Source organism: Melitaea cinxia, chromosome 4, assembly GCF_905220565.1.
Source record: "Melitaea cinxia chromosome 4, ilMelCinx1.1, whole genome shotgun sequence".
In the NCBI taxonomy this organism is placed as follows: domain Eukaryota; kingdom Metazoa; phylum Arthropoda; class Insecta; order Lepidoptera; family Nymphalidae; genus Melitaea; species Melitaea cinxia.
This window is the reverse complement of record NC_059397.1, coordinates 9,924,385-9,937,391: the sequence shown is the minus strand read 5'-3', so window position 1 is coordinate 9,937,391 and position 13,007 is coordinate 9,924,385. Positions and strand designations below refer to the sequence as shown.

The 13,007-nt window shown below is 34.0% G+C and overlaps 3 protein-coding genes across 3 annotated transcripts in view; 1 reads left to right on the top strand and 2 right to left on the bottom strand.

Moving 5' to 3' along the window:
• Window positions 1-25: 25 nt before the first annotated feature.
• LOC123670149 lies at window positions 26-1,591 on the bottom strand. Its single transcript, XM_045603658.1, has 3 exons — window positions 1,141-1,591; window positions 643-865; window positions 26-556 (listed from the first exon to the last, which is right to left on the bottom strand). Exons 1-3 carry the CDS (start codon window positions 1,389-1,391, stop codon window positions 377-379), a joined length of 654 nt encoding a protein of 217 aa, XP_045459614.1. The 5' UTR covers window positions 1,392-1,591; the 3' UTR covers window positions 26-376.
• A 1,304-nt stretch (window positions 1,592-2,895) lies between these two features.
• Window positions 2,896-4,528, top strand: LOC123669869 (60S ribosomal protein L39). Its single transcript, XM_045603393.1, has 3 exons — window positions 2,896-2,997; window positions 3,094-3,197; window positions 4,433-4,528. The coding sequence occupies exons 1-3, from the start codon at window positions 2,995-2,997 to the stop codon at window positions 4,479-4,481; spliced, it is 156 nt and encodes a 51-aa protein (XP_045459349.1). The 5' UTR covers window positions 2,896-2,994; the 3' UTR covers window positions 4,482-4,528.
• A 1,521-nt stretch (window positions 4,529-6,049) lies between these two features.
• Window positions 6,050-13,007, bottom strand: part of LOC123670148 (bestrophin-4-like) — a 43,551-nt gene continuing 36,593 nt past the window's right edge. Inside the window, exons 10-13 of the mRNA XM_045603657.1 lie at window positions 9,573-9,661; window positions 7,716-7,904; window positions 7,068-7,192; window positions 6,050-6,301 (exon numbers count right to left, since the gene is read on the bottom strand). Of these exons, the coding sequence (XP_045459613.1) occupies window positions 6,194-6,301; window positions 7,068-7,192; window positions 7,716-7,904; window positions 9,573-9,661 (511 nt within the window). The 3' untranslated portion in view covers window positions 6,050-6,193. The remainder of the gene's footprint in view (window positions 6,302-7,067; window positions 7,193-7,715; window positions 7,905-9,572; window positions 9,662-13,007) is intronic.

Sequence of the window (13,007 nt, the reverse complement as noted above, 5' to 3'; positions counted from 1 at the left end):
ATCAATGGTCGAATCAAAAACTCTGTTTTGCAAATCATAATTTAATACTTATTACAAATCATAACTATTTGTAAGTACTCCAAATGCTTTTGAAGCTTGTTGCATTACAAAAAATATATAAATAACGGAAGTTATATGGTATCTACCATTTTTGTTCTTTAATTAATTTTTTGCGTAACTATACAAAATTTACAACAATTAAAGCAATATAAATAAATGCTTACATAGGTATATAAAATAAAATTTCTTAACATATTTTAGTTTTATTTGATGACTCTGTTCCTTTGGAATCACTATTTACATTAGACCTTAAAAAGTAGTACTTTTTAAAAATTGTGTACTTAGTTATTAGTACACTGATTAAAAAAACAGCTAGTCATAGTGGCCCTTTGTTGTCATTATTATTATTATTTGATCCAGAATCAGTATCATTTTTAGTTTTATCGTTATCTTTTATTGGTACAAGCTGAAATCTCAAATTATTTCCCTGATTCCGCTTTTGCACTATTTTGCCTGATGATGCTAAATTTTTTTCTATTATTGTGTATATTCTTTCCTGGAACAAGTAAGAAAATATTTTAAGCAACATTTACATTCATAGTTAAAAAAATTAATACTCAGCATTCATTAAATATAAAATACCATTTTAGACTGCTCGCTTTCATCGCCTGATATGACAACTTTTACTTGATATTGCTTTTCTAGTAATTTACCCATTTTTTTTACACCTATCATTACATCGTTATCTGCAATTCTTGAAGACAAAGTGATAAGTTTCTGGCCTTTAATAGTGTTGTTATCGTCTGCCTGCTTCTCTTTCCTTCTGGCTAGTTCTTCTTCATGATATTGTGCATTAGTCAATAATCTGAACAAATTTTTAAATCATATTATAGACAATAAAATACTGTTTTTTTTCTAAATAAGAGAATAAAACATAGACATTATATAACAAATATTATATTTTACATTATTTGTTAACTTGAAACAATCTTTTATAACTTTTTAACATTTTTTTTAAGGTTACATAACAAAATTGTAAACAGGATTCTATGACTTTTAAAGATATACTAATACCATTTAAATGTAACTTTTACGCATAACATAAGTATTTTAAGGTATATTTAATAAAGAAATACAAACCTATAAACCGGTCGCCTCGTTTTCGAATCAGCATCCTGGATCTTAACCAACTTTAATTCACGTCGAGTTGATAAGTTCTGAGCGTTTTTAAGATCAGTTATGCTAACTGAATTATCAGCTCCGATCAAGGTAATTCTATTTTCATATTGTTTCTTTTTAGGAACATCTTTACCATCTATAGCTATTCTTGTTGTGACCGACCGAATGTCGAATAATCTCTTCGTTAGAAGCAACGAAATCAACTTATTCATTTTTGTCAAATAAACAACAAAGACAATAATTAATAAGCTCCTAGAGTTAGTCAATGCCTTTCTAGGAATAATAAGCAATTATTTGATAATCACTTACAAAATGTTGATTGATTCAATTGATTGTATGGTTTGATGGAATCAAAATGTTAATATTATATTGTTGTTGTTTTAAAATTTATGCCCAATAGGAAAAGGCAAAGGACTATAATCCATACAGCCTGTTATTATTATAGTTATTACTGACAGGTGACATAGAGTTGCCATGATCACAGATCACTACATTGTAAATATAAACTAGAAAAAAAAATCGATTGTTTAGAAATCGATCTTATAGTCTCCGATTTTTTTATGAATTGATTTATCGGGTTACGATTCGGATCGATTTAAAAATGGATCTTTTTAGGAAATAATCGCCAACGTTAGTCTTTTGAACTGTGCAAAAATTCAATGATGAGACCGTTAAGACTTGAGAGATTAGTACAATAGTGTCATAACTTTTCGTTCGCATCAACGCCGCTGTACATCACTGCTATCGATGGGCGCGGTCACGTCGTACGGTGCGCAGTGCGCATTGCGTCTTGCGCATGCCGGTTGAGTGGCGTTTCATTGTAATTGGTTATATTTTAAAACATAAATGCGTGACGTGTGATAGAAAAAGAGACAGAATGCTATTCTGTCTTAGTTGCGCAGCGCACCAAGCGATCGTCATGCCTCTGGCGGCCCAGACCAAAACAAACATCTATATGGCAAATACAAATGGCTGTCGTAAGCAGGGATAGAACCCCCGACCGCCAGCGCTGCAGCCAGTGCAATGAAGACTGCGTTAACGCGTCATCATATAAAAACCAAGTGTGCTTTAGACCACACGATTGAAGTAAAACTTCTTTAGCAATATGCCTGTACAATATATAGGCTTGCACTGTGTCTTAGCTACACGAAACGTAATTGGCTATGAGAGAAACAGAGAAAGAAAATGTATGCTCACACCTCTCTCTTGCTCCATTTACCTCACCCGATCACACTTTTCGTAACGCTCTCGTTATTCGTTCACCAGCTTACTCCCCAAGTCAAGCGTGCGTAAAAAAGTTTTGCTTGAACAATTTTTACAGCACTAAGAGGACGGTATAGAAGATATAAAATTATATAATCAATATAAAGACAACCAAGAAGCAAAAAGCTTTTTAAATTTTAATTAAAAATCGAAAGAAGTAGTGCCCCTAAAATACAGAAGATTGTGTATTTTAGTAATATAAGTATCATTTTACCAGAAATTTATTTAATTAAATTTAATTTTTACCATAGCTCGAATTTCATCAAACTATGACGAGCCTAGCATCAGTGTTAAAATCTAAGATAAGCACATGAAGAATTTTATTATTTCAATGTTTAATATATTTAGATTTTTAAGTTATAAATATTCTTGAAGCTAAATTTTTAATTATAATAAATTCTTCATTTATTTTACTAATTTTTGTTTGCATCTTTAATTAGTCTTAAAAACCTAACTTTCGATACTATAAAATAATTTAAAAAAAACTTAAGTCACTGTCAAAGTGCGATCTTAGTTTGATTATTCTTCTAGTTTGACAGCGGATAGGCAAACATGGTGGGTGTAAAAAGTTTCATAAAATCTGCAATTATTTTTATAATCTTTGTTATGTAAACTATTTTTAATAATGCATTATTATTATTTTATTTTCAGTCGGCCCACAAGACATTTATTATTAAGCGCAAGCTAGCGAAAAAGTTGAAACAAAACAGACCTATCCCTCAATGGGTTAGAATGCGCACTGGGAATACTATTCGGTAAGTTATTGATATTTTTACAAGCTATCGCTTGCTAAATATTCTGGTATTTACGAATAATGCTACCACACGATTGTAATGTTGTTTTTATTGAAATGCAATGCCAGATCAGATTTCTTAACTTACAGTTGGAAGGTACTGAAACGATTTATGCTTGAGGTGTTAACGTTTTTAAGTTCGATGAATAAATTGCTATATGTCGGTATTTTTATCGTTAAATAATAATACGTCTTTTCTTGTGATTATACCAGTCTTAACAAATAATTTCGTTGGCGTAACGATGACGGCTATGGATTGTGCCTGTTGCGCTGGCGGTTACGGGTTCGATCCCCGCACATGACAAACATTTGTATTGGCCATACATGGGGAAAGAGGCCTATGCCCAGTAGTGTGATATTACAGGCTGAAGCGTGAAGCGTAATGTAAAATATTTAAGTATGTTAGTCTTGGTTTCTCAAATGTTTACAGAGAATTGTCTCCTTTTTTTTGTCAAAAATAAATTCTTAAACTGTTATGTATATATATTTATTTTTCTTATCGCACTCTACAGCTCTCAGTTGTACATTAATCCTTTGTCATAATCCAACAAACATACAAGTGCTGAAACTACAACAAATGTTCCGTACAACCATTTCTTATGAATTGCACAGAAAATAATCATTACAGCCTATCACAGTACACTGCTGGACATAGGCCTCCACAAGTTCACGCCATTTTTGGCGGCGTGTTTTGCCCATAGTCACCACGCTGGGCAGGCGGGTTGGTGACTGCAGTACTTGTACGGGCTTTGTTGCACTGAAGTCGCTGCTGCCCGTCTTCGGCCTGTGTATTTCAAAGCCAGTAGTTGGATGGTTATCCCGCCATCGGTCGGCTTTTTAAGTTCCAAGGTGGTAGCGGAACTGTGTTATCCCTTAGTCGCCTCTTACGAAACCCACGGGAAGAGAGGGGTTGGCTATATTCTTTAGTACCGTAGCCACACAGTACACAGAAAATAAACTAGTACTAATTTGCTTACAAACTAAACAAATCTGACTTCAATAACATCGACAATCTCGATCAAATTATAGGGGACCACATGATAAACTGTTGAGTAAAAAGTTGAGATAACACACATAAGAAAAATACAGTCATATTGAGAACCTCCGCCTTTTGTGAAGTCTGTTAAAAACGGTGACCACTGCATCAACTTTCTTCGAAATGTAATGATATATTAACATTTTATATTTTTGTTACAGTTACAACGCTAAGAGGCGTCACTGGAGGAGAACTAAGCTCAAGCTGTAAGCTGACTGTCTTGTAGCTGTTAAGTGAATAAATTCATGTGAAAACTATATTGTCTTTTTTTATAAACCATCTATAATTATGAGGTAAGGGAGCCTCCATAAATTATGTGAGGTGTATTTTTAAATTTTCTGTCCATCCCTCCCCCCCTGGTGAGATGTTGTGAGATTTTATTCAATCCCTCCCCCCAACCCCCAATCTCACGTGAGATTTTTCAGAATATAGGTTTCTTACGTAAACGTGTTGGATTGTTATTGCAGTGCTCTTATTTATGACTAGTTAAGACTAGTAATTAGACACAATCAACAAATCAGACAGTCAGTAGATATATAACGTCGAAGTATGAATGAAATTATTTTCTTTCGAACAAATTAGTGTATGATCTTAATCGTATTACGATTACGCTCAAGATTACATAAATCTTAGCATGTACAATCAGGATTAAATGGACCAAAATAGTATAATTTTTTTGTTTCAATGAGAAAAAAAATTGCGTGATATTTGCCCTCTCTCCAACGTAAGATTAGACGAGATTTGACTCGACCCCCTCCTCCCCTTAAACAACTCACCTATTTTATGAAATAGAAATTATATAAAAATATACAGTTGGGTGCAAAACTAAGTCAGTACCTTACATTTATTTAAAAATGGGTTGCTAAATACAGAATTAATTAATAAGCAACAATATCTTCTGGTCATATCTTGTGACAGCTATTGAGTCTTTTGAATTTGCTTACTTTATTATTCAGAAAATGTACCAGTACCAGCTTTTCAACAGATAGTGCAGCAATCTTAGGAGGATCAAGTTGAAACATTTATTTCCCCTCAAATAGATGATGACTTTGAATACAGCAATGAACTTAATTACTTTCTTAAATATTAATCGAGACTTAGATCTTTCTAATAAACGTATTGAGTTACTAGCGTCAAGATTAGAAGAAAAAAATTGCCTTTTTTCAGACGTTCGAGTGTCTTCATATCGCACGAGAGAACGAAGCTTATTGCAGTTTTTCCAACTGATGAAATTTTTGTGTATTGCTGTAATCTGAGTGGTTATACTAAATACCAATGCTTTATTTGTCTCTGGGACAGTCCAGCCAAATCACATTATTGGACTCAAAAAAATTGGCGTATAAGAAATGCTCTTGTTGTTGGGGAAAGAAATGTTATAAATGAACCTTTAGTCTAAAAAACGAGGGCAAAGAAGCAATTTCTTAAGGCTCTCGACAGAAATGGGCAATGTTTTCAGTTTATTTCCTACTTTAAGTTAGTGACGTAGCGAGCTTAACTCGCGCTCGGGACACAATACCTTTTAGCGCCCCCTCCCACCATTCGAAAACCATATATGTCCAGCAATTTTCTGTTTTGCGGACCACTTGGCGCCCCTTTGAGTAGCACCCGGCGCTTGAAGTTCCACCCGAGTCTGTCAGCATTTTATGATTTTGTGCTCAGTAAGTGATCCTAAATCTTATATATAAAAAAAGGTTGGATCGGAGTGCAGGGTTGACCAGAACAACGGCTATTTTTACTGGTCATAGGGTAAAATTAGCTTAGGTAAAGAAAAGATAAGATTCATTTGGAATAATTTTATTTACACCAAAATTATGTACATGATTTTTCAAGCTGTACTTATAACAATAAATATAAGTATCACAATATTTAATACTGAGTTATTAGAGATGTCCAATTTAATCCCAACAGAAAATGCAGCTTCGTCAAGATGTCTCTTGTTTACAATCTTCATCCGTCTTCGTTTGTTGACATTGTTTTATGAGCTCCTCTATTATTAAATCATTGTCTAACAATTCTGCACTTCCATTTGGCTGAAATAAAATTTTAGTATAACAATCATAATATCATCACTAAGCTGTATGGCTACGGCATTAAAGAATATAGCCACCCCCTCTCTTCCTGTGAGTGTCGTAAGAGGCGACTAAGGGATAACACAGTTCCATTACCACCTTGGAACTTATAAAGCCGATCGATGGCGGGATAACCATCCAACTGCTGGCTTTGAAATACACGGGACGAAGACGGGCACAGCGTCTTCGGTGCGACAAAGCTAGCCCTGGGGTCACAAACCCGCCTGCCCAGCGTGGTGAGTATGGGCAACACACATGAGTTCACGCCATTTTTGGCGCGAACTTGTAGAGGCCTATAATAGCAATGAACTGCAGTAGGCTGAAGTGATGTGATGATGTGATGAATATTATCACTGGCAAATCTGTAGTCAAATTTAAAAAAATCTTTCTTCCTACTAGTTATAAGAGCACAAACAAATTCTAATCAAAATAAAATAAATCAAGAAATAGATAAGAAAAGACCTTATATTAAAAAAACTGGTTCAGTATGGGAGTAATTGCTGATGATCACAATCAGAGAAATGTTACTAGTCACAATACATTTTTTATTTACAAAAATATGAATACTTAGCAGCTTAGCTACTCATTTAGCCAGCCTTTTATAATCTGCTATAGCAGAATTATAATATATTTTAGGATATTAGATAAACGAAATATGTGTACTAATTATACCCGACTGCCGTTGTCACACTAGACATGTAATAATAGAATCAACTTGTCAAATCACCTGTTGTGCACTCACAGAGCGAGCCATCAATTTCTGTAAATACTTTTCCCGTCGATGTTGCTCACGGCTGCTTCGAAGGCGATCAAAATCATCCATATCATCATCGCCACCGTCAACTTCATCCACTATCAAGAGAAAAAATTTAAAAATCTTCTATTTCGCTACAGTAATTCAGGTTTACCTGGGGTAGGGCACAGCAGGAAATTTCCTGCTCCTGCTGTGTTGTGTTCCTGTTGGTGAATAAGGTGACCAGAGCCCCCAGTTTGGAATTGGGGGTAGGGACGGCAACGCATTTGCGATGCTTCTGGTGTTGCGGGCGTCAATAAGCTACGGTACCGCTCGCCATCGCTCGCGCTCGCTTACCATCAGTTGAGCCGTTCGCATGTTTGCCGATTTAGTTATAGAAAAGAAGGTGATGGAAGCCCGAAACAGTCTTTTTGCTAAATTAGTCTAAAATTCATCTCGTGCTCGAAACTTAAGGAAAACAATGTGAGGGAACTTGCATATTTAGGAAGAAATTCTAAGTCATATATACAACCGTAATAGACGGCGAATTTATTTCAAACCCGTAACCTTCACAGGAGAGAGGCTAATGTGTGCAAGGTTAACAGGAAAATAGTATTAAAAGTAGTAAAGTCCTGTACTCACTGAGGGTCTGACTGCCGGCGGCGCTGAGTGAGGGTCCGACATCGCTGTCGAGGCGAGGCCGCTCCATGCCGGGGAAGGACGGCTGCGTACTCAGGGACTTCGCCGTGGGACTGCACTCCACCTCCCCCGCGCTCCCGTCCCCACCCCGCGCCCATGGCAATGGAGCTGATGTCGACAGACGCGTGTCCTCTGCGATTAGATACATAAAATAGAAATAAATTTTTCTCTTTTATGAGTTGATACACTGTACTTAACTATATAAAAAAGTAATGATAAGCGGAGACCAATAATTTCTTACGGAATTCAATTGTTAATTTTGTGTGAAAACTCAGCATGTTACCAACACCAACTTATGATTCACGTATGAAATGAAGAGTTTTTTATTTAATAAAAATATAAAGAGGAAAGATTTGATTGTTTGTTTGCATTGCAGGCTCCGAAACTACTGAACAATTTGAAAAATTCTTATACTTTTAAGAAGCTATACTATCTGCGGGTGATATAGGCCATATTATATTTTTTTTTTTAAATTGCAATACCGAGCCGGGGCGGGATGTTAGTTTTTAATAATTCTAGTAATAGGCAAGTTATATTCAGAAGATTAGTAATTTGTACTATGGAATATATCACCGTTCCATTATCAATGGAATCTTGTACAAGACTATTATTACCTATATTTACCGACTCAAAAATAATATGTCCTGACTTACTGAAACACCATGCCTAGTAAAAATATTGGTATGTAGTTTGGCCAATAATGATAGGTAATAAATACGTCAAGTTTAGCAAGTAGCCATCAACCTATAAAGGTATATAGAAATCCTACAGAGATACATTGCTATGAATGGTAAATGCGTTACGTAACAGTTTATATCAATACGGATGAATGATGATACTATAAAAGCCGCCTCGTTTTATAAATTGTATTACCGGTAAAAACTACCCATATAAGTACTAAAACGCTAAAATGTCCGCCCACAAATAACTAACTTTAAATTAAATAACTAGGCCGTCGCCCTTACCTGGAAGTCATTACCCACACTAACTTACGGTTAGCTTGTACCTATGTGAGGTGAATGATCGATTTCTTGTATTCTATTATATAACTTTCTACTTTATGCTTTCAAGGATTAAAGTACCTAACTCTAAATATATTTAATTAGAGATTATATTATATTACGATGATAATAATACAAACTCCACTAACTACAGTCCGCAGCTTAACCTGCGCAGATACCTATAGATATTTATACACGACAATAGGCTACTGGTGTTTATTAATTCACATTTTTAACCATCTACTAATACGAGTATGTATGTACATACAATTTTTCATCGTAAAGTTCAATACTTTGAACGAAAATATACTAAAAATACTTGATCCTTTATTTAACGATAAATTTATTCAGAAGAGGTCACGAACTCGGAAGTTTCACGGTCGCATGTTAATACTTTTTGTAACAAAGCCTTAACGAATTGATATTTAAAAATACCTAATTTCTAATGACCTCACTTTAATGTAGTTAGAATAATGATTATTTAATTATGTATACGTAACTAACATTAGAAGATAAAATTTTCATTTAGTATTTTTGATACTCGTAACGATCAACTTAAGATCTACCGGACGTAATAAAAAAGGGTTCGAGTTGAATGCCTGTTTCTAATGGAAAGTTACACGCTATAAAACATCATGTTGTGAATCATAAAAGATGAGCTGTATTCAAAGATGTAACTTCTCATTATTTTAGTAGAAAACGCGAGTTGTTAATAAATCAATACAATCCTTGCTTCATAAGGTTAAGATCTATTACGGTTTTAACATAAACTACGAAATATCGTTTTTTTTTTACTTACTAGAACTATAATTAGAATTTCTAGAAGGAACATTCATTGGTTCGCTCGGCGCTGGCGGTCCTTGTGCGAATAAACTCATGGCTGTCGGCCTGGAAATAAATACTAAAAGTAAATTATAATATTACAATAACAAAACTATAGTACAATGACTTTATTGTTTTCCTACTAAAGTTGAATAACCTCTTAAAATAAAATAAATTTTAGTAAACGTATTATTTTATAGAACTAATTTAATATTGACGTACATATTTCAGTAATTAGTGTAACAAATTATTTATTTACTTAAGATTATATAGGTAGTATGTGTTACCAAAGAAAAATGTATCCTGTATGCATTTTTAGCCGACTTCAAAAAAGGAGGAGGTTACTCAATTCGACCGTATATATATATATATATATATATATATATATATATATATATATATATATATATATATTATGTATATTTGGGGATAACTTCATCGTTTATGAACCGAATATGATAATTCTTTTTTTGTTGGAAAAGAGATATCCCCGGTGTACCATGATAAGGAAACCAGGATCTGATGATGCAATCCCAGAGAAATCGAAGGAAACTTTCGAAAATCTGCATAATTTTTTACTGGGTGTACAGATTTTAATGAGTTTTAATTTAATCGAAAAGCGATGTTTATCATGTGGTCACATTTAAATTTCATCGAGATCTGATTAGAACTTTTGGAGTAATCTTTGATAATGCGTATTTATTTGAGTATTTTTTCATCTACCTAGGTTGTATTACTTGTCGATATAATGGAAGTGGGTTTTTTTTTGTTTGCCTGCAAACACAATTATATAAGTAAAATTTAGCTTAAAATGACGTAAACGTGGTAGTTTTAGTACAATATTTATGTGTAATGTGCTGTTGTATTGTACCAAGAGTATTTACTTATATTCTTCGAATAGGTATATAAGCATACATAATTAGGAAGGAGTGCGAGTCAACATAAAGAGTAATTTCCCCAGGGAAATGGAATGTCTGTAACGCACCCTGACACTGGCTTACTTTACTATGACTAAAGACTGCAACATGGGCAAAAAATCTTAACCAGCTAAATAAGAATATTTTTTTCATTTATAAGTAATAATTTTACCTGTCATTGTTTATTTCATGAAACTATAATTTTTATTAAAATTAAATGTTATTAATTTTTCTCCAAGTTGAATTCATTAATAAAATCTATGGCATATGAACAATGTACTGTTAGTGCAATCTTATGTCGTAGCCAACTCTTAGTTTCGGCCTAAATCTATATATACATACATACATATATATATATATATATATATATATATATATATAAATTTCGAGTCACGATGTATGTTAGCGATATACCTAATAATATGGTCATTTCGAAATTCCTCAAAAATCGAAAGAAAAATCATGCTATAAAAATCGCGGAACATACTTGTGGGTGATTCGGATACCCCACAACATACCGGACCTAATTTTTTTTTGTGACGTCAATTGACTGGCCACCTCTATATTATTGTAAGTATTACATAGTAATTTAATGCATTTAGTTATACATTTAGCATTGATTTATAGGGGTTTTTATCCCAACAGTCAACCTACAATGGTGTAGCGTAGGAGATGAAACTTGAATACTTCTCTAATTTAGGAAATAAATTTAAATGGGACCAATTGGCACACACCACCTTTCGATTAAAACAAAATTTGTCGAAATCGGTCTACCTGGTCAAAAGTTCAGATGTAACATACATAAAAAAAAAAAAAAACAGTCGAATTGAGAACCTCCTCCTTTTTTGGAAGTCGGTTAAAAAGACAATGTCCTTTCAATGCAGTGTAATGATGTTTCAAAGACGCTCTTTCGGTCCAAAAGGTATACTAACATTTTAAATTTTTTTAAACATTAGAGTAATGTGAAATATACTCACGAGATTTTTATAATCTGACGCTATCTGTTGATAATGAGTCAGAAATAAATGTGAACAGATGCATCTGCATTCAAACGATATCTGCATATCGCATGCAGTGAATTGCATAACGTATATCTCTAATATATATAAAAGCGAAAGGTCACTCACTCATCACGAAATCTCCGAAACTATAACACCTACAAACTTGAAATTTGGCAGGTAGGTTCCTTATAAGACGTAGGCATCCGCTAAGAACGGATTTTACGAAACTCGACCCTTAAAGGGATAAAACGGGGGTTGGAAGTTTGTATGAAAGTCCTATGTTTTTGAAGTAAGAGACTTGAAATTTAAAATGTAAGCTCTATGGATGGTGAAAAGGTGTCCAAATAATGTATCTTTAGAAATTAACTCCCTTTTGGGGTTAAAACGGGGGATGGTATGCTGACTCAATCACCACGAAATCTCCGAAACTATAATAGCTACAAACTTGAAATTTGGTAGGTAGGCTCTTTATAGGACATAAACATCCGGTACGAACGGATTTTACGAAACTCGACCCCTAAGGGGGTAAAACGGAGGTTGGAATTTTGTATGAAAGTCCTATATTTTTGAAGTAAGAGACTTGAAATTTAAAATGTATGCTCTATAGATGGTGAGAAGGTGTCCAAATAATGTATCTTTAGAAATCAACTCCTTTTTGGGGTTAAAACGGGGAATGGTAGGTTGACTCCCTTATTACGAAATCTCCGAAACTATAACAGCTACAAACTTGAAATTTGGCAAGTAGGTTCCTTATAAGACGTAGGCATCCGCTAAGAGCTAATTTTATGAAACTCAACCCTTAAAGGGATAAAACGGGGGTTGGAAATTTGTATGAAAGTCCTATGTTTTTGAAGTAAGAGACTTGAAATTTAAAATGTAAGCTCTATGGATGGTGAAAAGGTGTCCAAATAATGTATCTTTAGAAATTAACTCCCTTTTGGGGTTAAAACGGGGGATGGTATGCTGACTCAATCACCACGAAATCTCCGAAACTATAACAGCTACAAACTTAAATTCGGCAGGTAGGTTCCTTATAGGGCGTAGCCATCGGCTAAGAACGGATTTTACGAAAGTCGACCCCTAAGGGAGTAAAACAGGAGTTGGACTTTTATATGAAAGTCCTATATTTTTGAAGTAAGAGACTTGAAATTTAAAATAAATAAATTTAAAAATAATCTATATATATATATTAGAAGAGAAGGGATCACTCATTACGAGAACTCAAAAACCGCTGGATGGTCTATCCGTTCAGGTTGGACAAAGATAAAGTTTGGCAGGGATGTAGATTATAGTTAGCAGACGTCCGCTAAGAACGGATTTTACGATACTCCATCGCTAAGGGGGTTTAATTGGGGTTGATAGTTTATATGAACCATATACAGCCTGAAAATAAAACCAAAAATGTGGTGTATAGAGAGGTTTTATAAAAATAACTATTAAATTATACTAAATTGTGCCTTTTAAAAAGTTACTCAGTTTGATAAGCATTTCAAG